At 33.3% G+C, this 27,490-nt stretch overlaps 1 protein-coding gene and 1 non-coding gene across 3 annotated transcripts; both read left to right on the forward strand.

Moving 5' to 3' along the window:
- Nucleotides 1-27,243, forward strand: LOC138320970 (FYVE and coiled-coil domain-containing protein 1-like). 2 transcript variants are annotated; one of them, XM_069264323.1, is made up of 25 exons: nt 1-132; nt 1,382-1,608; nt 1,886-2,005; nt 4,621-4,733; nt 5,266-5,372; nt 5,899-6,042; nt 6,470-6,551; nt 7,023-7,288; nt 8,283-8,517; nt 9,389-10,405; nt 10,763-11,638; nt 13,097-13,219; nt 13,630-14,298; nt 14,589-14,729; nt 15,041-15,112; nt 17,345-17,392; nt 18,608-18,726; nt 19,058-19,196; nt 20,197-20,270; nt 21,387-21,613; nt 22,000-22,153; nt 22,450-22,566; nt 22,845-23,004; nt 23,367-23,536; nt 23,943-27,243. In XM_069264323.1, exons 2-25 carry the CDS (start codon nt 1,458-1,460, stop codon nt 23,983-23,985), a joined length of 5,367 nt encoding a protein of 1,788 aa, XP_069120424.1. In that variant the 5' UTR covers nt 1-132; nt 1,382-1,457; the 3' UTR covers nt 23,986-27,243. The 2 variants fall into 2 exon arrangements, with proteins under 2 accessions (XP_069120424.1, XP_069120425.1); XM_069264324.1 differs by lacking the exon at nt 17,345-17,392.
- Nucleotides 3,801-3,939, forward strand: LOC138322566 (U4 spliceosomal RNA). Its single transcript, XR_011208438.1, has one exon. It is a non-coding gene; the product is annotated as a U4 spliceosomal RNA (small nuclear RNA).
- Nucleotides 27,244-27,490: the final 247 nt, after the last annotated feature.

Below are 27,490 nucleotides of genomic sequence, written 5' to 3' on the forward strand. Positions count from 1 at the left end.
CCTCCCTTGACTTGACTCTTTGCTGTAGTGAGGAAGTAAAAGTACTCGACCAAAACAACAAGAATTCTTGACAAGGCGACTTCACATGTTAATAATACCTTGTTAATTGAAAATTTGGAATATCGCATCCAGGTAATATACGTACTGATGAAAACACAAGTCGAAGATGCGATTTACAGATGATTGCTACTTACGTAGTAATGCGATCACCACCAGAAAGCAGGGAATATGAAAGTGGGCGTACAGCTGTCACTTGATCAATTCGCCCCTTCCAAGCGGCGTACCCAAGCTAATATATTTTTGTATATACTTTTTATCCTGTTTTTACCTCGGACTCTTCCTCTACTACTACAATTTTTTTCCCCATTTTGTCCAAATTTTACCTGACTACTAGGACTAGCACTGAATTTGTGTATTCAGGTACCTGGCCAACACTTAATTTACGTCAACCTACTACAAAGTCTAAGGTTAACACTTTCTTAACCTAAATCATACAAATGCTTAACAGATACAAATAAAATGTTTGTAGAATCAAAGAAATTAATTGTAAAACAAGACTATTTTAAATATAATGGTCCAGTTGACTGTGTGATAGCTACAGTGAGAAAAAGACTTGAGTATTAACCTTAACATCAGACTTATATTGGCAACATCTGTAACAATTAAGGCAAACACCACTCTTAGCTTTTTAACGACGAAACCTTAAAATAAACTCCAAATGCATAAAAGAACAGGCATTTAAATCATTAGTGAGACCATCTGTTGAATATGCATGTACCATTTGGGACCCTTATCTCAAAACTGACATCTCCAAAATTGAAATGGTCCAACTATAAATCGACATCAATACAGGAAAATGTCATACTTTCCATGTACGATTATAGACTGGAACAACCTCACATCCAATACTGTACATACCAAAATTTTAGACAGCTTCAAAAACTCTCTCTCATCTTCTAAACTGTCAACGTCAACGTCAAACGTCAACTATGTTTTTAACCTTATCTATTTCTATGTGGCTATTTCTTTTTTTTTGCAAGTAGTATATTCTATTTGTAGATAATTATTTATTTAACACATTGTTTTTCTTCAATTATTCTCATTAGTTTTTAAACTTTCACTAACGGTAAAGTATGAGATAATGTCATTATGATTGTCAATATGAATATAATATTTGCAAGAGTCGAAACAGGGTTTCTTCTAAATCTGTACCTTGTGATATGTTTTTTTGTTTTTTTTTTATTTGATAACAATACACTGTATTTTCATTACAAGGGCAATTATCATGACTATAAATTAAACAAAAAAATTAAAATGAAAAAAAAAAATCATCAGTAACATATACATGTATATCAAATAATGAAATGATTTTCATTTGCAGATCTGTTTCTGTTAAGCTGGAATAAAGATGGGATACAGATTTGACATAGACTGGTGTAGCTGACTCACCTAATACCATGACCAGTGCAGTGCCCTTTATGCAGAAGAGAAGTGGGAATGCCCAGTCCCCAAGGGGAGGGGCAGTCGTCTCCTCCTCCCCCGGGAACTCACCACATGTCGTCAACTCATTTCAGCCAAACAGTCGTAAAACTGTTGAGGACATCTTAGGTAATTTGGTTATTTTCACCATTTCAACATTCGGTACATTTGTGCTACAATCTTCTTGTGATTTATCTGACAAACTCTAGTAGCTAGCAACATAGGCTTAACCATATTATATAATCAAATGATTTACTATTAGTAAAAGCAAATCTTTATTGCTTGTGTTTACTGGAATGTTCAAGAGGCTGACTCATACCAGAGTACAATATCAACATGGATCACTGTATTATATCAATGGAAGATGACTTGAACAAACAAGACGTTAATTTCACTTTTTTTACAGATTGTCTGAAGGACTTGAAGTCAGATTTTGAAGCCAACAGTCAACCTATAACTGATGACAACCAGACCCTTCATCGCTTCTGTGCCAAACTGGAATATCTTCTACAGGCCAATATGAAGGGTAGGACAGACATGACCAACAGGCATCTTATCATTGCATTGTTATTCTGATTCTCTTTAATTTTCCATATTATTGTAAACTACTTGTACTGCTAAGCAAGATTGATTGTACAATATACATTTGTAACAGGAGGGGAAAGTGTAGATAACTTTCTACAAGTATGCCAAATTTGATTAAAATCCACGCCTAGATGAGATCAGGAAAAATCTAATAAAAAATGTAAAATTACATAGAATATATAGGGAAAAATAAAAATTACGAAGACTTTTGGCACATGGCTGTAGATCTGTTCTTTTCTCTTTTTTTTTTCATTTGAAGTAATATTGTAATGACATATGGTTATTCTACAGAATACGAGCGTTAGGTGCATATCTTCTTAAGACCTCGATCAGACCAGTTAATTTTAGTTAGCAAAAACATATTCTAGATCTATTACATAAAATTTTGTAGATTACCTTGGATCTCTTTTCCTTAGGTTTGAGCACCTAATTAGTTTATTTATTCACTCTGACACACAACAGTGTGTTACAAGATGTCAAATGATTACTTATTGTAATACATAGTCATACACGACACATGGCGTACACTCTAATTTAAATATCAGAGTTCTTTAATCAATGCATGATTTGAAAAATTAACAAGAACATTAAACAGTCAATGAATAAGAGCAGTAACATATATATATGACTTGATCTATAAAGATCAAGGACCTATATGAGTATATGAGAAGGATAAGTCACACTGGGTTTTGGGGAAGTCCAAGACAGGCGCTTTTGTGTTTGTGCACTGACCGTGACGTTGGGCGACGCCTGATCCTTTGATTTAGCTTGCAGGTGCGAGGGTTACCGTCTTACTTTCTGAAGCGGGTCGTCATTGCAAGAGCTGTGGTATTTTTTAAAGAAAATTTAAGACATATCCTCTAAATCTTCCGTTATTAAAGCAAGTGATAAGCGTTATGAAATTTAATAAACTTTACAGAGGTGTTTCATTTGATTCGATAAGATAAGTATTTATTGAGAAAAATGGTTTTTATTCCCGGTTCATAAGCGTCTCGCGTGGTGTTTAATAATGTAAAGAGACAGTCACGTATCCTTCTCACTTATAAATCCTTGATAAAGATTAATATCGAATAATACATGTAATTTTTCTAAATCTGCAAATTTTTTAATAGGTTTTATCATTAAATATCTTGAACATTCGTTGCATTTTTTCTTGACTTGGGTGTGTATAGGCCTAGTAGTATTTTTGAATAAATGTATTTCTTAAAGTGATTCACCGATTCCCATTCAGACACTTACTAACCACTTCCGGTAATAAGTATGGTTAGCATAGTGTATCGTAGACAAACCTTTTTCTTTTATTGTAAAAGGTCGTCATCGGTCCTTATCCAAATTATTATTGTTTGGTCTCTGTTGGGATTGCCTGCTTTAAGATACGAGTTTATCTATCGTTTATATGATATGTATGAGGTGCGGTGCTGAGGAAAACTCGGCTATGCTTTCGTTGGGCTACTACACAAATGACAATTTCAACAAAATGTTAGTACGAGTTACTTCCCTTGGATAGAATTAATTTGGAATGTCAATAATATCCAAAATCATACGTAAGTCAACAATTTATATAAATATAAAAAATATGAGAAATATTTAAACATGGATATGTTGACCATAAGATGTTTTTGTTAGTAAATTATAACATCAGTTACTGTATATTTATAATTGTTTGAGAACCTTAGTCACCTCACATTAGTCATACCAGATTTTATTTAAATTCTTTCGGGCAGGTATAGAATACTAGCTTTGCGCAGTGGCGGTACCATAGTCGATGAGGATTTTCCGAGACGTGGTTATTGCTAGTTGAAAACTATACCCAATACCCCGCACTGTGGCCTGAAATATGGCCGCAAGTGCAATTTTTGAACGCTCCTACGGGAGCAACTAAAATCCAATGTAAAAATAGAAACCTGGAGATTGAAGGAAGCACAGCAGGAATATAAAGTGAATAGTCGGGCAAAGAAAATCAGTCTAAATGCGTTCATTGGCCTTCCAAAAGTTCTCAAATATTAATACGACGGCCAAGTTCTGCTTATGTTTCCCAGTTCTGACCATTAAAGTAAAGGAAAGTTGAAAGCATTAAAATCGAGGCTGCGTGGAAATGTAACCACGGACATAGTCAGCCGGGAGGACGTTTTAGGATTCCTATACTTTAATCTGATTTCTTCACACGCAGACAGATTTTGGTGAGAGATTTTATTTTTCTATTTCATAAGAAATTATAATAGAATATCTCTCGTCAAAATCTGTCTGCATACAAAGAAATTAATTTTAAGTATATGAATCCTTAAACGTCCTCCCGGCTGACTATGTCCGTGGTTACATTTCCAAGCAGCCTCGCTTTCAATGCTTCAACTTTTACTTATTTCAATGGTCAGAACTGGGAAATGTAAGCAGAACTTGACCGTCGTATTAATATGTGAGAACTTTTGGAAGGTCAATGAACGCATTTAGACTGGTTTTCTTTGCCCGACTATTCACTTTAAGATATAGTAAGACCAGAATTCTGATAATATATGGAACATTTTAAAGGTAAAACTTCAATTTTAACTTAATTTACAGATAAGTTGACACTGCTGGGGAGAAAAAAAGACTACTGGGATTATTTCTGTGACAGCATTGGATCAACGAAGGGAGTCAATGACGGAATAAAATATGTCAAGACAATTGGAGACGTAAGTTTACAAAAAAACAAAAAAATAATGATAATAATAAAATTCTGTATAAATGATTTCAATAAATGATAAGTTAATGGTGAAGAAAGACATTGAAATCCAATCTGTAGGTGTGAGGAAATGAGAATGGTTTGCAGGTTAGAACTCTAATGATCTGTGTATACACTTTACATAACATACTATAGGAACAGTGTGTTTCCTTATCCATTAAGGCCGTGATAGCACAGATGATCAGAATATTTATTTATCCTGTGGTATTTATTTTGTCAATTGACCTACTAAAATGCTTTAAATGATGGCTTTGTTGAAGGGACACCCTCCGTATATGCTTAGTTAATTTAACACTAGCTAGCTGCCTATAACAGGAATCTTTGTTAAAAATAAAGCTGTCTTTATAACTTTTTGTGGGATGGGCATCCTATCCAACAGGCAATGAAACCATCATCAGTAATTAACAAATTTCTATATTGGTGTTGCAGCAAACTTACAGTAGGCCTTATAGTAGTGATATGATTTTGTTGGTATGTTTCAGTACAAGACGTCTATTGGTAAGGGAAGAGCTTTCTTGAGATTTTGCCTCATGCATAGCAGAATGGCAGATAGTATACAGCAGTGTACAATGAATGGCAAGGTTACCAGGTAATATAATCATAATGGGATTGAGTTTTTACCTTTTAATTCACACAAAGTTCTATAATAATGGTAGTAGAGTTACTTTTAAGCTTAGCTTTTCACTATTAATTTAGGTACCCATTCTCATCTACCTGAGTTATTTCCCTTTATGTCACACATATAATGTACACATACATATTTTATGGTATAGTCTAAATTATTTCAGTGTTTTTTTGTGCCAGAAATGCTGTGCTATAATATGATTGTGTTTAGTATAGTATAGTTTCTATGTAATGTCTATACAGCTAATACGGATATAGCATGATCAATTTATCATTGTACTTACAACCTGATCAAGATCTCTTGTGTAGTAAAATTGTATGTGTACTGTATATAGATTTATAGGGATATCTTGCTGTATAATTGAAACAAAATATTAATATATGGGGACTGAAAATATTTCATAAGAACAAAATGCATTTCCCATGTTTGTGGCTTGTTGAAAAGGTATATAATATATCTCCTCATCACATGACATTTGATATGATTTCAGTGATTGGTTCCATCCCAAATCAGTCTGGTTACAACATGAAGAACGTAACAACATTATAAGTGCACTGTATGACCTCAACGACATCCAGTTCGACCTTGCTGCTAGAGGTTATGACCTTGACAATGCCTGGCCTTCATTTGCGAGGTTTGTATCTGAGCAACTCGGGAAAGGGCAATCAATATCTTAATGTTCTCAATATCATATGATAAACTTAATCAAAAGATTTTATGAAGATCGTGAAGGAAATACTTTGAGATTTCCCCCAAATTCTGTCATTTGAAGTTTATTATTTCACAATGAAAATACATGTATACTGATGGGAAATGGTTCAATGAATGTCATTATAATCATAACCTTTGATAGGTATTTCTTAGTATCTTAATTTATATAACAGAAAATTGAAATACTTGAAATTATTAAAAGTGAAGACCATGAAAAAAAACATGCATATAAACTAACCTGTGTTCAAAATGTACACAAATTAAACTTATAATTTGAAATATGAAATATAGTTTAATCTAGCACGACAAATTTGGATACAATAGAACACTTTCCTCTGATATCCCTACAGGAAGAACCTAAGCAGTGGAAACAATTGGAACTTGACCAGTAGAACATCGAGTATGTCCAGTCTGATGAGTATACCTAGTCAGGTCAGTGGTCACTCTTGTTTTGTTTTATTGACATGGTCAATTTTCGTAGATGTTCAGATATGACCAGTCTGACACCAAGACTATGACACAGTCTAGAGTATTAACTGTATGTGGTAAGTTTAGACTTTGCCAATCACAGATGGCAATATGAAACTCTCCATAGCAAAACATTATGAAAGTTGAGGTGTATCAAAGTTCTCTGAATTAAGCAACTTAACGTTGATAATTCTTTCCTATGGAAAAGTTAAGGATTTTCTTAAAATTAAGCAATGCTGATGAGACTGGGCCAAGAATATGACTGTAAAATACAGTTTATAAAAAAGCTCCATGCATGTAATCAAAGGTTGTAATGGTAGAAGCTTAATTTGATAAGGAAAAAATGTCTGATCTGACAAATCTTACACCTTGCTGAACTTCATCAAGGTTAATTTATACAGGGTTTTTCTGTTTAATGTTGCTGTTTATTTTCAGGACCTGAACTCATCGAGACATGGCTTATCCAGCACCCCTAATGATTCTGACATAGACCATCTGACCTCGGACAGCATGCACGCTGACCTTCTGGATAAGATGGAGGCCTTGGAGCAACAGAAGATGAGTTTTCAGCAGTCAGTTATAACATCTCAGGGAGAACTAGGCTTACTACAGGATCAGTATAAACATCTAAAGGCTGACCACGAGTCTCTGACCGCTGACCACCAGTCTCTGAATGCTGACCACAAGGAAATCCACCAGAGGTAAGAAACTGAAGATTATAAGAAGAGCTGTATTGTTTTCTGATTTCTTTGATTAAATTGTCTTGTTTCACTAAGTAATGTCACTTTAGATTAAATTTAAATTTCAAATTAAATTATAGAAATGAAAAAAAACCCAGTAACAATGAAACTTCATTGTAGGGACTATAAGGGGGGTATATTACCACCACCCCTTCACCTCTGAGTGTCAAGTTTGATTATTATTATAAGTGGTAATCTGTCTGATGCTGACAATAGTTTGACAGCTTTTCGCGGACTGAGTTGTAAATTTATTGCTGTAGTTTGTTATCCCCCGCTTTCTCCGAAACGGGGGGGGGGGGGGGGGGGGGGGGGGGGGGGGGGATATTAATTTGAGTTTGTCCGTCTGTCTGTCTGTCTGTCTGTCTGTCTGTAACACTTCGTTTCAGTGCAATAACTGTAACAAATGTGAACCGATTTTCTTAAAACTTTATGACAAGGTTAAATGCCTTAAGGGCTTGGCCAAGCTTGATCGCGACTGTCGATGGATCTTATTTAGCGGAGTTATGGCCCTTTGAATGACTAAAAACATCATTTTCTGCCATTTCCGTGCAATAAGTGTAACAAATGTAAACCGATTTTCTTCAAACTTAGTAACAAGGTTAAATGGTTTAAGGACTCGGCCAAGTTTGATCGTGACTTTCAACGGACCTTATTAGTGGAGTTATATATAATGGCCCTATGCTTAAATAAAAAAAGTCATTTTCTGCCACTTCCGTATAATAACTGTAATAAATATTAACCAATTTTCTTCAACAAAGTTAAATGTCTTACTTCTGAATAAGACTTCAGTTTATTTTTTCATGTTTCAACCAAGGTTAAACCTAACCTGAATAATGTTTACCTACAATATGTCCGGAAAGCGGGGGATGGAAATTCCATGAATTTGCTTGTTAGCTACTGGTTTACTGCCTTCATGTCTCCACCTATTACTAGGACTGTCCTCCTTCTGCTGTAGATTTGATCGGCTGAATCTGGAGTGTGAGGCACGAGAAAAGGAATGGCAGATGAAGGAGGACTTGTACCAGAAACAACTTGACAGTGCTAAACAGGAAACAGAGGCACTCAGGTCAAAGGTCAACAGTATGGAGGGCAAAGTTCAACAACTAGATATGTCCAGGAAAGATTCTGATGACACAAACATGGCTAGAATTGCTGAACTAGAAGACATCAAGATGGACCTCACATTACAGGTGGGGGATGATAATTCTTTACATTGTCTCTTTCTAATGTAACTTGGGTTCCCACATCCTTGATACTCCAGGGGTTACTATTACTTACGTTATATCCACCCCTAGACTATCACATAGTAAAACTGGAGGCAAGAGAACAGAAAAGGTAATTTAGCCCTTTGATATACATTAAAAGAATCGTACACTGTGGCTGAGTGTGTGGCTTTGAAGTTGGGTGTTACTCTCTCTGTAGTCTTCAAAGGAAATCTTTTCAGGCCTGTGATAGGTAAGATGTTTTCTCTTGGATTGCCTTCAGTTTTACTATGAGATAGTCCAGGGGTGGATATAACGTCAGTAATAGTAACCCCTGGAGTATTGAGGATGGGGTTCCTATTTGTGGAAAGTTGTGATATATGTTGTGAATGGTGTTATCTAATAATATGAGGGATTCCAGATACAAAATGATGTGGATAAAGTATGATTTACTGTCAAGTAGTCCCTCTTTCAAGTGATTGTGACGTCATTTTGACATGATCATTTTGATGATGTCATAATTACTGGAAGGAAGGAGTTATCAATGGTAAATCAAACTTAACATTCATCATTTTTGGATCTCGAAACTCTGGTTTTTAGTTACCTGGCATATGTGGTAATTTAAGATTTGAAATGCTAATTCATAACAAGTTAGTGTAATGATGTATTTTAGGCATAAAAAAGTATGAACCAATACTTCAGTTTGTTTTGTTAGTACATTCATATGTAGAAAGAAAAATGCAAAATCCATAAGAGATCACTGCAAAAATAATTATCTGTGAGTATATTTTATGGTAAACTTTTATATATATGATATGTGTTGTTATGGGTGAATTGATATACGTTTGATCTGTAACAGGTTAGAACCTTGAACCAAGATCTTGAAAATAGAATGAAAGCGGAGGAGAAACATTCAGGCATTATTAAGGAACTGGAAAAGAAATTACAAGATTCTGAATCACAGTCAAGTAAACTCTTAGAGGAATTAAAATCTGTTGTGAAAAATAAAAACGAGGAAGCCTCGTCACAAATTGATTCTGTCAGTAAACTACAAAGTACACTACTAAATCTGAAAGAGGCTGAGGAAGAAAATATTAGATTGAAAGGGGAAATTCTGGATCTGTCAAAACAGTGCAGTCATAAAGAGCAGGAGCTAGCTGCATTAGAGAGTAAAGTTATAGATCTAACTGGTCACAGGGAAAGTGAGAATCGTGCTGCTAAAGAAAAGATTGAAGCTTTGCAACAAAAACTTGAAACTGAAAGTGAAAAATCAACACAAGAGATAAATTCGTTGAAGGACCTTAATTCAACATTAGAGAAGGAGACATCGGAAGAAATAGCAAAGTTAACAACTGAAAATAAAAGTCTGTGTATGGAAAATGAAAATAGTAAAAGTGACATAGAAAAGGTTAAAAAGTTAGCTAGTGACTTAGAAACAAAATTGTCCAAATCTGAGGAAAGTCGAAATTTTGAAAGTTCAAGGTTACAAGAAAGTTTGAAACATTTAACTGCTGAAAATTCAAGACTTGAAACAGATATTGAATGTGTAAATAAAATCATAGCAGAAAAGGAAAATGCAATACTGGAACAAACCCAAAAATTTGATGAATCTCAGAGAGTGTATGGTGAAGAGAAGGTTCGCTGTGAGGGACTTCATGCACAAGTAAAAACACTACAAGGTGAAATCAAGGACAAAGAAACAGAAATTCGAAATTTTATAGAACAACAGTCTTTAGAAAAAGGATCAGTTACAGAGGTGAAGACAGCCCTGCAGGAAAAGATGGCCGTGAACAGGGAGCTCGAAGCTAAAGGGAGGCAAACGGTTCAGTCCTTACAATGGCTACAGAACTGTGTAAACACACGAACTTACAATAAGGTAAGAGACCATGAAACATTTCCATTAAGTTAACATTCAGCTATTTTACAAAAAAATGTTATGTAAAACTACTTATTTTCAAATAAATTAATTTTCTCAAGTTTCACAGGTGAAAAGACTTGGCCTTCAGCCATTAAAAAGGTTTTATGTCATGAATATTCCAGATGACCCGGTAAATTTGCAATTTCACTGAATGTTTTCCTCTATAAGTTGCACAGGATCTTACTTAAAGTAATGGATGATCATTTTTTTTAATGTGATGGTATTGTCATTTTTGATAAAGAATTCCAAAATTTTCTATGAAGAAAGACTAATGAGAACCTGAAATATCAATAATGTTTTGTTTTTGTTTTCTAGATTCCAACAAAAATGGATGATGATGAATTTTCCAATGTTTTCAGTGAACTTGTTGAAAAAATATCTGAAAAGGAAGATTGTATGAAGAGGTTGGAGTCTGACAAACAGACTTTAACAGATCAATGTGATTCTTTAACTGCTGATAACAAAGACCAACAGACCCAACTTATGGAAAACAAAAAGGACATGGAAGGTTTAAAACAGTCTCTGTCAGAATTACAAGAACAACAAAAAAGTCTTCAGAATGAAAACTTAGAAATGACAGAAACTGTTCAGAAGTTATCTGAAACTAGAGATGAGTTGACAGTAAGTTTGAAAGAGAAAGACATGATTGTTTCTGAAAGGACGACAGAGATGGAGAAACTTAAAGCAGAAGTTGTTAGTCTAGGGAAAGATTTGAATCAAAAGTCTGCAATGTTGCTTGAGCTACAGAACTCCGTATCTGTGTCTGAAGAAAAGTTAAGACAGAGTTCTGAGAAGCAGAAACAAGCTAACAAGCATCAAAGCAGTTTGACAGAACAAATTAATTCTCTTAAAGGTCAGTTAGAAAAACAGACTGACAGTGCTAAAGACTTGAACCTTGAATTAGCCAAATCTAGAAAAAAACTTTCCGAAACTGAATCAAAACTATCTGATCTCGCTGAGGAAAAGTTGAAAGCAGATAAGAAATATGAGGATTTGTGTAAACGTGTGGATGATTTGAAAAATGGTAATGAACAATTAAAGAAGAACATTGCATCAATTAAAAAAGAAAAGAAACAATTAGAACAGAAGTTAACGGAGGCAAAGAAAAGTCTGTTTGACTCGGAGCAGAAGTTATCTGAAGTGAAACAGGAGAAGGAGGAAAGAGAAAAGGGACATCAGGAAGTGCTGGAGGTAAGTTACATCAGATCTGATTGGCTGAAAACCTACAGACCAGAAAGAAGGTAACATCTGATTGGTTTAGAATCAACACTTTTATAATCTTTAAGTAGATTTTGTTTGTTTTAGTTTAAAAGCGTATCGACAGCCAAGGGTCATATAATAGGTGAAGGAAAACTTTGTTAAGGATGTATTCTTCTTAGGTTTCAGTCCTGTTGTAGTCTCGTTTCAACAAAGATCAAAAAGTTATGAGATTTTCAAATAAAATCTATCAATATATGTAGCAAATAGCCAGATGCAAATTTTGTCAAAAAATTACATTTCTATTTTTAGTAGATATTTTTATACGGGGATTTTTAGAAATGGCCCATTTTGGCAGCCATTTTGAAATTGTATCTTTTTTCGCTTTGAGTAGAGCCACAGTTTTACCATTTTTTACTGAAATTGTTTTTACTTAAATCATCACTGCGCCAACATTTTTAGCTGTATCGAGCTAGTTTTTTGCTGTAAATCTTTACTAGGTACGTGATAATTAAAGTATTGAGCATCAATGTGTGAAATGATACACTTTTGTCATTTTATTTTTACATTTAATGGTATTTTGAGCACTTTTATTTTTTACTTTAAAATATAGAAAAATAACAAATATTCAAATGGGGCAAAAAAGTAAGCACACAGACCCCCATTTTTCTGCCTGATTTAGAAAGAACAACCCTTTCCTTATTGGTATGCAAAATATTAACAAAAGTTTAATACCAGAACTTTTTCTATAAACCGTTCAATTTGGCAAAAATGGTTGAAAATGGTGCATTTTGTAGCTCAAAATTAAGGAATAGGGGTAGCATATGTTGTTATTCTGAGAAAAAAATATGAGTCTTATTAATCAGAACTGGTATATTTTTAAAGAAGACCACTATGAAATAAATTCTACAAACATCCATACACATCAAACACCTCATTAGGGAATTCTGGCTTTAATCTCTTGTGTATGTGGTCAAAACAGCAAAATTCCCATAAAATCCAATATTTTGTCAACTAGGTCTCTTTGAGTGGCAATATAATAGCACAAAAACGAACACAAGGACATATGATTTTTCTTCCAATTTCTTTTATGGTATGAACTCCTTTTTCCAAATATCTATGAGAAAAAAAGTTTAATACAAGAAAAGTTTGACTTCTCAGAGGCGTACATCGACCCTTAAAGGGACTAATTCATTACCAAGTGATAACTGATAACGTTTGTGTTGGACTTTTCTTTCTATTGGTGATGGAATGATGTTAAAACATGATATCCTGCGCTAACGTCATTTAAGCGGAATTAACATTGCAAACCATTACATTCCATCACCACTGGAGATATTAGTTCCACACAAACATGATTGGGTATCACATGGTACATGAATTAGGCCCATTAAAGTTTGTTTATTTGACCATCTTACAAGATTTGTTTATAATGTTGCTTTACCTATGCAGAGACTAAAGAACGAGAGACAAGATCTCACAGAAAACCTGGAGGAAGCCATGACTGATTTGGGTAGTATAAAATTACAGTTAGAGGAGACGTCTCGCGAACTAGAAAACACATACCACCTCAAGGTCAGTGTTGTGTCTTGTGGTTTTGTCATCTGTTTCATAATACTGTATTACTATAAACTTTTGCAGAAACATTAAATAACTAGCCACAAGGTAGTGAAATAGATAGTGATTATGTTAAATTTTTGGTCTGAGGAGCCATACTTAAATCATCTATAATTGGAATTACCATACATATATTCAGAATATTCTAAAGATGATTTTCCCTGTATTACATAGAGATATTTTATCTATTGTATTTATGGCTCTCCTTTTACCTACAGATAATTGGATTTAGACAAGTGCTCTAAAATTCAAAGTTTGTTTAATATCCTTTGCTATGTAAACCATCTTTTATAAAAAAAAAAATGAGGTGACAAGTCCATTCATCAGTTGGTTTTAAAATTATAAAAAACATTTTTGTCATGTAACAGGATCAACTGGAAGCAGAAAGAAATGATGTCATGTCAGACAAACTTACTATGGAAGCAAAGATATCACAACTCAAGTCGCAATGTCAAGGTCTTGATGAGGAGGTCAAAGGTCAGAAGCTCAAAGTCACTGAGATGACCACCATGTTTGATGGATTAAAAGTAGAGAAAACTAGCTTAATGTCAGAGAAAGAGCAAGTAGAGGAACAAATCAAAACTCTTCAGGAAGAGATAAAATGTTTATCATCGGAGAAAGAAGAATCCTTAGGAAAGATTGAAGCAATTGAAGCTGAATTGCAGACAAGTTCTCAAAAATGGAAGGAAAGCAATGAGAGTTTGGAGGAAAGGCTTCAAGAGTCTGAGAAAGAAATTGAAACTTTGAGAGATGAAAAATGTGAGTTAGAATGTACTATTGAGAGTTTACAAACCAAACTCAAAGACAATGCAAGTCATATTGAAGAACTAGAAAATCGTTTGCAAAAGAACACTGAGTCTATAGAAGGTTTTGAGAAAACTTTATCTGAAAAGGACAGATGTGTTGGTGAACTTGAAGAGAAATTGAGATGTATGGAGGATAGTTTTGACCAAGAACGTGACACACTGAAACAAGAATTAACAGCCTTACAGTTCCAACACAGTGCTGAGCAGATACAGCACCAACAGGCATTGAAGGTAAGATCATTATATTAGGAAAACAAATGTTAAGGCCAAAACAAGATTTTTTGATTCCCTTCAATACTTTATAAGGTCAAGTCAATTCACAAACTTGGATTATCAATCTGAGAATTGAATGGAACTCAGGGTTCATATCGTTGATCTACACTCTATCTCTCTATGTCCTTATTGAAACTTTATTTCAATCTAAATTACGAGGGAACCTGAAGTCACATGAAAATATTGTTGTATTAATTGCACTCAGCAAGTATTATCATTATGTACATATACAAGGATTCTGTCTTCAGTCATACAACTCTCAGGAGACAAATATTGGTGAGCTGAAGGACAAACTCATGGAGCAGGAAGGACTGATAGAGCAACTGGAACAGGAAATGGCAGAAATCAAGTCTGCTCGGGAAAGAGAGAAGGAGAGACAAAGTCATGAGGTGGGTACAAATAATGGTGGAGATCAAGTCAGTATGGAATGAGAGAAGGAAAAACAAAGTTATAAGGTAAATACAGCAAATAGTGGAAAAAGAGTCAGCACAGGAATGAGAGAAGGAGAGACAAACTCATGAGGTAGGTATACAGTAAATGATAAAAAGGCCAATTAAAGAGGAAGAAGAAGTGTATAATTCAGTTCTTGAAGTAATTATATTCAATTATAAGTAATTATTTCAATATAATTGCATTGGGCTAAGAAATTATACTCAAACAGTTCACTTAAAACTCTGATGTTTGTTTTTACTGCCAACAGATTGAAGATTTAAGATCCATGCTACAGACGCGAGGCCTTGATAAAGAGGACCTTCAGGAGAAACTTGTAATGGTATTGTATATCAGACGCACTCCGAGTGCTTATTGTTGCTTTTAATTTACCTTATGTTACATGATTTTGGCTCCATGTGCTGGATACACTGGTCTCCTCTACAGGTAGCTAAAAAGTGTCTGCAGATACATGTAGTTATAAGGTTTTGTTTGCTATATCAATCTCAAGGAACAAAGGATGCTATATGATTACAGTACGTTTATTTTCAATAGGTCTTTATAAAAAAGTCACCAGTTCTATTTTGTATTATGAAAAAAAAAATCAATTGAAAAATATAAAATTTTTAAATCTTTGTTGTTTTGTATACTGAGGAAGAGATTAGATACTTTATTTTTCAATGACTACTAAATTTATAATGCATGAAGCTTCAATAGACATTAGTGTTTAGTGATATAGGTTGGTTATGTTACTTGATGGTGAGTTTGTTAGTTTTTACATTTTCATGTGTTAGCCCCATTTATCTGTTATCATTTAAGTTTTACATACACATATTAAAACAATTTAAATGAAGGTAATTCCTAAAAGTATACGGCTGTATACCATTATTGCTGGTGTTAGGTTACACTTATTTAACATGGCTTTCTCCTACCTGGATTAAGGCCAAATATATTAACACACATGTAAGGAAGTTTAGAATAATTTGATTTTATGATGATAGGATAACCTAAATTCACATTTTGCACAATATAAATACATGTACATGTACTTCACTGTGTACCATAAGATAGCATATACCTACTAATTTTATGATGCTATAAAACTAATAATGCTAGCACGCTTTAATGGATACATATATTAGTACCCCTGGTAATGATAAGAATGGAATCAGAAGCTGTAACTGCTATCATTTTCATTAGCCTGTGCTTCCTCTTCTCCACAGCTTCAGCTTGTTGGGAGCTTTTCTTTAAATCATGTAAACAATCATCAATGGATGAAGAAAAACTCGCATGAATAACTGGCTACTGAAACCTACAATGTATAACCACATTCATGTACAATACTGTTATATACTCTACACACTTCTATAAACCAACAAAATCACTTAGAAAAACCAAGAAATAGATAATCATTTTATGTGTGGAAGCTACAAAACTCACTGGTGAAAATAGCTACTTTATTCAAACAGGAGTTGATCCTTGTTAGTCTGGCAGAATGGTGCATAAATCAGAAGAATTGTGGGTTTTGTAGTAAAAGCATGAAATTTTGCAAGAACATAGAGCGTCATCACCCGAACAATTTTTGATATGGGGCCAAGCAAAATTTTTTCAAGATGGCCGCCAAAATCCAATATGGCCGCCATATCCAATATGGCTACCAGAAACATAATACTGAATACGGTCAATTTAAAACATCGGTAAATGTACAAGTTTTATAGCTTTTTCTTACACACTAGAAAATGAATTGAAAAAAAACTATTCTTAAGAGAAAAATGATAACATGTTTGCTATAAAAATCCAAGATGGCTGCCAAATCTAAGATGGCTGCCATGATTTTTAGTTTACGTCGGAGCACAATTAAGAATTTCACCAATACTTTGACAGCATTTTCACCAATATTTTATAGAATTTCACTATGTTTTAGCAAAATGTTAAGAGTAATGAATATTCTTATCTTATTAAAAGAATAATAAAATTATTAGGTCAAATATAATTAAATCAAATTTACCACACATTTACAGTGATCAAAAGTTTCATATATGAACAAATAACTCATAATATTTATAATGTTATTGTATTTCTTACCAAACAATTTTGGGTACAAAAGGTGTGGGTTTTTGGCAGCTGACTGCAACTACACAGGCTTTTGTAATCTTTAATGGGTTACATTGTTCTAAAATGATATTATGCTTACTGATAACGTGTGGTGCAGGACTAATTGCTCATGAAATTGACAATTGTTTGAACATTTCACATTTACCAATAAGATTTGTAGCTTCTCTTTAAGTGTGTTATGTCTGATTACCAATCCTTTTTTTCATTTGAAAGAATACAGATAATCCCACCTCATCTAATAACAAATACTGGGTATCCGTACTGTTCCTTTATGAATTACATTGCAGCATCTATCAAAGGTTGTTTGCTGTTATCCATCAAATATTAGCATAGCTAGTTTTAGGGATGTAATTATGCCAGGTTCATAAGTTTGTTTTATTTATTTATTTTTTTTTTTCAGTTTTACATCATTTTGGAGTTCTATTAGCCCTTTGTATCATGCATGTCTGTTTTGTTTCAGACCAGAAAAGAATTGGAGTCCGAAAAATCACTTGTTTTATCTCTTAAGGTAGGGTCAGGCTAGAAATTAATGTCTTTGTAAGATTACCGTATAACAACCATCGTATGTATCATATACAGGATAACTAAGGGCTGATTGAGAAACTTGTACCACCGTCTGATATATACCGTATCTAAGCTGATGCATGACGTATATAGATGATGACTGCTGGGTAAATTATGACCTTGACTTTGTATCAGAAAAGGTTTTAAACTAAAAACTTCATCTTAAATGACAATATAGTAGTATTTCCAAATTAAATGACAGTAGGAAGTTTTACACTTAACTTACACACTAGAATAAATCAAACAAACTCCACCTATATAGTATATATACTTTACCTTTTAGTCAGCACGTACAAATGTTGTATTACTACCTTTTAGTCAGCATGTACAAATGTTGTATTACAAACTTAAATCGCCATTTTTCATTACAATAATTCCAACATTCAAACTCAAGTTTTGAACAAACAAAAAATGGCTGTAAAAAAATGATAGAAAAAATAAATCTGCAAGCTATAAGAGTTATTTGTGTTTTTGATCATTGCATGAACAAGTTTCTTTTTCCAAGTTGAATTGTATGCATGATTCCTTCCTTTAAGGGGTGTTTTAGTTCTTGTTTTTCAGAGTCATGGTAGTGTATCATATTTTAAGTTCTATAAGAAATTCTTTAATCAGTATTCTATTACTAGTCTGCTCTGCACCACTATTGGATTGGGCAACTTTTCTGACACTAGATTCATGCCTACACTGTAATGTATTTCGGAGATTGAAAATGCAAAAGAAATTTTTATAGTATTAATTTGCACTAAATTGAGCTTTGGATCAGTGCATAAAACTAACAGTAATACACATGTACTATAAACAAACTGTCTTTATTGTCTATGTATAAAAGTTTCCTTATAACACTGATGTTTAATCTGTTGAAATGACAGTTGTCTGTCATAGAGTTTACGTGTCTCATAGTAAAAGTGTTAAGCTTTCTTAAGTCAGCTTTATAAGATCCAACAGCTTAAAATATCAGTATGGTTTTATGGGCTTTATACACTGGCATAATTCCTCTGAACTATCAGTGCTCTAAAGACTGTTGTAGTGCTAATTCATCATTGCACAATTCCAGTAAATTCTATAAGTTACATCCAACAAAAGGTATTACAGCATATAGAGATATGGAATAATTCAGTTTGACTTTAATAATTTGGAATTTTTCTATTTTCTGTTAAAGAGCCAGCTTGAGGAAGCTGAACGGCGACTAAATGATGCTGGAATGGAGAGTCAAAGTGAGATCTCTGAACTCAAAAAAGATACAGAGCAACTCAAAAAGAAACTTATCAAACTTATAAGGTAAAACAAACTTATCTTTTCACATAATAGTGTATCATATTATTTTTATTTCTCTAATCCTGATCAGAAAGAGGTCTTTTACAATTTTTTCAATGAATTGTTGCAATTTTGGAAATAGAAAAAGTTTTCAATGTTTCACAGAAATTCTATGATAACAAAACATCATGAAAGGTGGGGGGAGTTTTAAAAGTTACATGTTAAATATGTAATTCCAATATTGATACTTACTGTCCCATTCTAATACTTTTATCTCTTACAAATATTTTTGATTTAGAAAAAATAAGTAAATATAACTAGTTGACATTGTTTGGTTGTCATGTCATGGTAACAGGGAGAAGGATACACTATGGCAGAAGTCGGATAAGCTAGCTCACCATCAGAAAGAGAAAGCTAAGGAGAAATGGATGGATGACAAAGCAGTGCTCAACTGTCTTGGCTGTAAAACAGAATTCTCATTCACAGTAAGAAAGGTCAGTGATTAGGTGCTGAATGTCTGTAAGTTTAAAGGTCAAGGAATTGGAAGGGACAATTCAGTCTAAGAGAACATTAAAATTTGTACATATATCAGAAAAAAACAGTTCTAATGGAAATTAGATCAGTCTGTTTTACTGTGATATGCCAGAAAAGTCCATGGTGGTGAAATGCTCAAACTCGCTCACTGTCCGCCATTACACTTTGTGGTCGAACATCTTGTATGCCAAACCCTGTCTCTTGCTTGTAGAGTAATGCTACTTTTGTCTAGAACTGCTCAAATCGCTCTGACAGTAGTGTGTTTACCTTATTAGGTGAATTGTCTTGCCTAAAAAATATTCTAGCATCTCCAAAGAGGTTATGTTATTCATTTGTTTAACATGCGTGACTTTGGCTCGGATATGGGTACAGCTTACATATTGACATGCTTAATGGTATTGATCAACGATTTGTAATTACTACAGTATCAATTAAAATACTAAACAATGAGGTGGAATTTGTCAATATTTAATGTTATATGTTTCATAAGAAATGTAGAACAATACATTTATGCCATATTTTGCTTCTTGGTTATGTAAAAGAATTTGCCTGAGTGAATTGTCCCTTTAACCAATGTCATGGTCATTCAGAATATTTATACCTTGTATAAATATTAATATATACCTTGTATAAATATTAATATATACCTTGTATAAATTAATATATACCTTGTATAAATATTAATAAGTATTATGTAATTTAAATCATTTACATTGTATTCTGTTTCTTTTTGATTATTATACTCAACTTTATGTCAAAGTTGTTGGGCTTTTAAAAGCTATGAATGATTTTATTGATAAATATTGCAATGGACTTCAATACAAATTTGTTTTCTTTTGTCTTGATAATAAAGGGACATAATAAAAGGTAAGTGTCTTTAAAATTACAGATGAATTAAACCTGTATCAGAGACTAATTTGCCATGAATTGCTTTCCTAATGATTTGTGATTTGTTGACAGCATCACTGTCGCATGTGTGGGAAGATCTTCTGTTTCAACTGTAGTAACAACTGGATCATGACAGCCCACAGCAGGTATGTTATGTACTGACAGCCCACAGCAGGTATGTTATGTACTGACAGCCCACAGCAGGTATGTTATGTACTGACAGCCCACAGCAGGTATGTTATGTACTGACAGCCCACAGCAGGTATGTTATGTACTGACAGTCCACAGCAGTTATGTTATGTACTGACAGCCCACAGCAGGTATGTTATGTACTGACAGCCCACAGCATGTATGTTATGTACTGACAGCCCACAGCAGGTATATTATGTACTGACAGCCCACAGCAGGTATGTTATGTACTGACAGCCCACAGCAGGTATGTTATGTACTGACAGCCCACAGCAGGTATGTTATGTACTGACAGCCCACAGCAGGTATGTTATGTACTGACTGCCCACAGCAGGTTTGTTATGTACTGACAGCCCACAGCAGGTATGTTATGTACTGACAGCCCACAGCAGGTATGTTATGTACTGACAGCCCACAGCAGGTATGTTATGTACTGACAGCCCACAGCAGGTATGTTATGTACTGACAGCCCACAGCAGGTATGTTATGTACTGACCATGCTGATTAGTTAACAAGTGGTGATGGAAAAATTATTCAAGACAGAAATGAAACGCTGATTGGTTGATAGTGTAGAAATTAAATATTCATTTTCTATAAAGCTCAAGAACAAGACATTCTATACATTTTTAATTTATGAAAATTTGTTTGAATTAAGTAATTTTCAATTTATAGGCTTCAAATATTAGATTATTTCTGATTTGAGTAGCCTATTTTGTTACTATACTGTATATTGTTAAATTGTGCGAGTGTAAAATTTTGCGATTTACTGTTTTGGTTTTTGCCAATTATCTACATGTATATAGCATCTGAAAGCTTCATTTATATGACAGGCTTAAATATGTCAAACCATGAATTTGATAAATTTTGCAAGGTAATAGCCTTCGCGAATTTCAATGGATCCATGAAATCAGCGAAATTAAAACCCATGCAAATATAAGCAACTATACAGTAAGACATGACGGGTAATGTGTACCAAATCTTGGTGTATGTAGTGTGCTTTTACAAACACCATGATATATGAATGAAGAAGCCATACTTTTATACAATTTGAGAGTAACCTCCCCTTGTTACAGTAAGAAGTCCCGAGCCTGTAACCTGTGTTACCTATGGTATAGCCAGGTAGAATCAGACCAGGCTGATACTCAAGATGTCGACGACAATGACTTTGAGGAAACACTAGAACTTCCTCATTGTAAGTTCCGAACAACTCGCGGACAGTCGCTGGAACAAGCCCCCGGCGATCAGTCAGCTAGTCGAGATCCAAGAATGGATGAGAGTACTTCCACTATAGAGTCCTCAGGTGATTGTTATCTTGTGACTAATTGAATTTCTTGTTATTATGAAAAAAGATCTTTTAGTCCTGAAATATTGTTTTGAACTAATATCTTTTATAACTTATCTACCGTATTTGACCCATTAAGTGCTCATGTCCCTATAAGCACCTCTCCCCAATTTGAGGACCCAATTTCAATAGCCCATGTATAAATTACGACCAAAACTGTTTTGTTTGCACTCTGCTTTGAAATAATTTCGTTTTATTAAGCACCATTTCATTATTCATTCTTTTAAATGCCCTGGGTACTTATTGGGTCGAATATGGTACCTATATCAAATTTATAGTATATCTTTCTTCGATTTCACATATGTCTAGTTACCTTCATTGATTTGTGTCGTATGTAATTCTAGAACCAACAGATCAGTCCTCTATGGACGGATCAAGAACAGACAAAGACGAGGAAGGAACATACACTGTTCCTGGTCAGGTCGCCACGGACATCTCTATAGCATTGGTCGGCGAAAACGAGACGGACGAAAACAAGGTCAAGAAAACAGCTACTGGGTCAGTTTGTTGTTTCTTGTGAAGAGAAATATTGATGATCAGCATTAAGTTAAGGAACTTCACTAACTTTTATAAGGCTTTCTTTTGAAGAATGATAAGTTTAGGAATTCATTCTGTATCAGATTATTTCATGTTGAGGAAACAGAAGTCTGATGTGCTCTAAGCTGGGTAGGATAGTATTATTGAATGAAATTGTTTCATGGTTGTTTTAAAAACAATAAAAATTCTATGTTTGATATTTGTAGTTTTTGTTTTCTAATATTTTAATAACCAATACCATAACAATGTGTTGACAGGGAGGATGAGGAAGGAGCAGCAGCCCCATCTAAAGATGATATCTTCCACATGATCAGTGATGAAGAGATCTCCAAATCTCTGACTGAAGAGGCACCACCAGTCAGCATAGATCCCACGTAATGTCTTCTATCTGTCGCTTCACCATCTTTAGACATGTTATAATTTGTAACTATTTCAGACAAAAATGTTTTTAATACAGCATCATCTTATTCCAATCTTTGACTCAAAAAGATGTGGCCATAGAGAGAAAAGGATTTATAGATGAACGGTGATGTGTTCTTGGTTTGCTGATTATAAGACATTAAATACATTTTTTGTAAATTTAGTTTTCTAATACAAACTTGATAGGCCATTATACTAACCTTTTATTAATTTCTGACACTTATTTCCTCAGCCTAACAAAAAGTTTGACAGTGTCTACAGAAGAGCTGGAGAAAGGGATAGTCAATAGTACAAATGAGGTGAACATCCGGGCGGGTCGTAAGTTTGCTGTTCCTGTCATGGTGGACAAGGTCAATACCATATTGTGTTGGGAGTTCACGTCACAACCAAAGGTATGTACGGAGGTAGTGTGGTGATAACTATACATATTTCTGTGAGCCAAATTCCCATTCAGGTTTGATTGTACATTTAAGTAGTGATGTATAAAAGTAAATTTTTTATTGATATCTTCAGTGTACTGTAAACAACGTGAAATACAATTAAATTTTCCATGTAATTTCACGAATTCAAATTGATAATGAATATGTTGTAATGACGTGAAAAGTTTTCACAAAAATAAAGTAGTTTCAAGAAAATAGACTTCAGTAATAACTTCAATAGATGATCATGAATTTGACGTTCATGTAGCTTTCAATAATAAGATAAATATATTGTTTCTTCCAAAACCAGACTTAGGTTTAATTGTTATTTATAGGACATTGTGTTCAGTGTGACCTACCAGACTCGGAGTGATCTCCCCTCATCGGCTGCCCAGACTTTGGTGCCGTCGTGTAAGTGTGACTCCCATAAACAGGCTGTAAAGGGTGAGCTGACCGCTAAACAACTGGGGGTCTATACGCTCACCTTCGACAACACCTACTCTAGGTAAGAACCCAAAATATTACTGTAAACCCACATTTTATAGAAGTAATTACATTTTAGTGCTTTCCACACTAGAACTTTCCACTAAAATATGACTGCATAAATTGTATTTCTACAGAACATTAGTATAGCAATTATTACGTACGAATTCAAAAATTCATCAATTCGCTAACCTTTTCAAAATCATTTTCACATTAAAATTCGATTGTGCCAAAATATTTGGTATAGAATGTACCTGCAAACCATTTTAAAGGTAATTTAGAAGTAACATGATGTTAAGCAAAGCTCTTGTATGATTCAAAGTCAAATACTTTTTATTGATTTAAATTACAGTGTATGAATTACTCAAGATAATGTATTGTAATATATGTCAATCTGTTCCATTGTCATTTCTATTTTACATTTTCAGGTTGACATCCAAGAAGGTCTCATACTATCTATGGACACGTTAATTTGAACAGCTTGGACAGAAACTACATCTGTGTACATTTATAGATGTCAATAATTGAAATGTTGTGTTCCTTTGAAAAATGGCAATTGTAAATACATTGTAATTATATCATTATATATATCAGGGCTCGAATTTTACATTTTTTGCCACTTGCTAAAAATAGCAAATGCCATAAATTTTTACTTGCTAAAATATATTTTTTACTTATAATTAATATCCGTATTCAAATTACAGTTTTGTTATATATAAAATCCTTTATTTTTGCATGATGATGTGAGGTGTATAAGTACATAATAAATATCAACAACATTACTGTAAGAACTGGGCCCCCATATTTTCCATTACAACAATTTTTCACAATCATTATGCCATTTTTACAGTTGTCCCTGATAAAAACCACTTGCTAAAATAAGCAAGTACATATTTTTTCCACTTGCTATTCTGGTATATCTACTTGCAAAAAGCAAGTAAAACAGCCTGAAATTCGAGCCCTGTATATGATATTTTGTATGCAGTATGATATTATTTTATTATTCATGAAGGTTTATAATAGATAGATTTAATTTATACAATTATTATAAATCTGAAATTTTATAAATTCATGATGCAATTTAAAATTGCTGTTTAAAATAGATTTCTAAATTCAAAGGCCCACAGTTGCTTATATATTTATGGTACCTTGGTATATGTTAAAGTATGAAAAGTCTTTGTGCAAAGGTCAATTTAATTGTCTTGCATGAATTTCTTTGAAGACATATCTAAAAAAAAAATGTTTTAAAATACTATTGAAGTTGGTGTATAATATTGCTAGTATTTAAATTTGTCATGAATTCCCTTTAATTTGTATTTTGATGCAAGTTAGTAGCATGTTACTACTTCCAATAATATTGTTTTGTGATTATACCACAATTCCTATCAGTACTATTGAAATGGTGAATTATTCATTTTGCAAAATTAATGTAAATAATATGACTATACGTCCAATATTTATTTAATATTAACATTATTTGAACAGATAGACTGTGTAAATATAGGTCTGGTAAAAGGTGATACTTTCCTCTTCATGTGCTCAGTTTCGTTTTGCTTTAAATTTTATGAATTATTTTACTCAGCATTCTACAAATTTTAGTTTGAATTCATATTTTAGCATATTCACCATATAAAATGGTTTATATATATATCATTCACTGTATGCAAATTATTTTAATATTTTTGCGTATCTATCGTATTGATTATTGTGCTTATTGGTCTATTGCTCATTATACTGAAAAAGCTCTGCTGAATATCTGTATCTGTTATTTACAATGCAGTAATTTATTTGACTGAAAACATTAATGTTACATTACCTGTCATCAAGGTCTTTAAGTGCTGTATCAAATGATATAAGCTTACTCATATTGTTAACAGTTCAGTAATGCTGATATCTTTTTTATCTTTTGTTAGACCATATCCCCTCTATCTATATCGCCTCTATTTTAAGACAACATTATTTTAAATATATAAATGGATTATGTTGTTTGATATGGTTCTTGTCTGGGTTTACACATATGGATTATGTTGTTTGATATGGTTCTTGCCTGGGTTTACATAAATCACAAGTGTCAGTCTTAATTTATGATAGAATCAGCCTTTATGTATATTGTGGTTGTGAAATTTAAAAAAAAAAAATGAAAATCATGTACATTTGTATCTAACAACAGCTTTATTGTAAATTAATACTCATTGCCCTGATTATTAATATTTTTTTGCTTGATAATCAGTAAAAATCAAGCTAGTGAATACAAAGGAATTTGATGATAAGACGATGTGTTGTTTTCATTTTGATTACGATGTGCTGTTTTCATTTTGATTATGGAATTAGAAGTCTGCCATTTTTATGTTACCTTGAAATAATTACAGGGATTTGATATAGATTCCTGACAAACTAAGTACACTTGTAAATCTATTGGGATATTATCTGTAGTGGATGTGGACAATTGCACAGCCAGACCAGGGTTTGAAATTGTGACCTTCAGAACACTATAGCTGGATGCTCTACCTATTGAGCTACCGTCAAAAGTGACTGACCTCCAGGCTTTGATTTCTCAAAACAAAAGCACAGACTTAGAATACATATCAAATCTGTGTGATAATAAGTGTAAAATCGTTTGTGCCATTTTAATAACTGGAAGGATTGTATCGTTGTTCTGACTATTCTAAGATATTATTTTGCCTTTTCCATGACTTTTAATGTAAATTGGCTTTTAAGAAATTGTGTGTGATTTTTTTATTGATACACATACTTCATTTTGCATTATCAACTGTCCGTTTCCTGCTTAAAACTTCAATTCAACAACCATGTTTTGATAAAATTCTGTATTTTTACCTTTTATACATGGGTGTCATGAAATGCATTTGTAAATTAATTATTTCATTGATCATTAAAAGCATTTTAACCTACTCCAGTAAATACAAAAAAAAAAAAAAAAAAAAAAATCCAAATTACCGGGAAAACTAAAAATGATTAAATTCAATTTATTTGGTAATTTATGAAATAAGTAGCTTCCATTGTAAAAACTCTGGATTGGTCTCCAATGTCTCTGACTCAGAATTTTTGTGTTTTTAATCATGTATGTATAACATTAAAGTCTATGCAAGTAGTATGTATTAGATATGACTACAAATTAAAACCATCTGCTGTAAATATAAATTAAAGCTGATGACTTGGTAATATGAATCGATGAAAATATACATCAGTCTACTGTTTTTTTTCTAATTCTTCATTGTTGGTTTTAACAGTATAATGAATGGTGAAAAATTGACTCTATTAAATGTTTTTGAAGAATATTGAATATCAAAATATAGATCAGTTTTGAAGAAAGACAAGGTCACTGTATCTAAAAATAGAATTTTCATTATCATTTGAAAGCTGATCAAGTTCACTTGGTTAGACCTTGCTCAAACTCCATGAAGTGTCTTGTAGTTACAGGTAACAAACCTTATCTAGAATTCTTGCATTGAATTATTCTTCATTTGATTTATTAGTTTACTAATAAACAAACTATTACAATAATTATCTAACATTCTGGCTCTCTCAAGGAATAATATCTTATCGCCTATAATTGGTGTCAAGATTTTCCCGAGAATGTATGTTTCTCTTTGTGCTGCAACACCCTGTGTAAATCAGTGTAATTAGCCGAAACAAGTCATTTCTACTACCTTGTCTGATAACCATTACACGTTTGTACTGAGATTAAATAAAATCCAGTTATAAAAGCCATTATTGTCAAATAGTTTGTTTTGGGCAAGTGATGTCATCTGTCTGTCTGTTTATTTCCACAGCATCATTTTTCATGTTAGATGACATCTCAAAAAGCAGGAGGTCCACAGGTACTGTAACATGCTTGAATCATCATCAGAATGGCCGTCAAGGTTGTTTCAATAAGTGACCTTGACTAACATTCAAGGTCACTGGGCTGAAATAGATAGACTCCTCAAAATTGTGCTGAATACGCTATGTATATGAA

The sequence above is a fragment of the Argopecten irradians genome, chromosome 4 (assembly GCF_041381155.1).
Source record: "Argopecten irradians isolate NY chromosome 4, Ai_NY, whole genome shotgun sequence".
Classification (NCBI taxonomy): domain Eukaryota; kingdom Metazoa; phylum Mollusca; class Bivalvia; order Pectinida; family Pectinidae; genus Argopecten; species Argopecten irradians.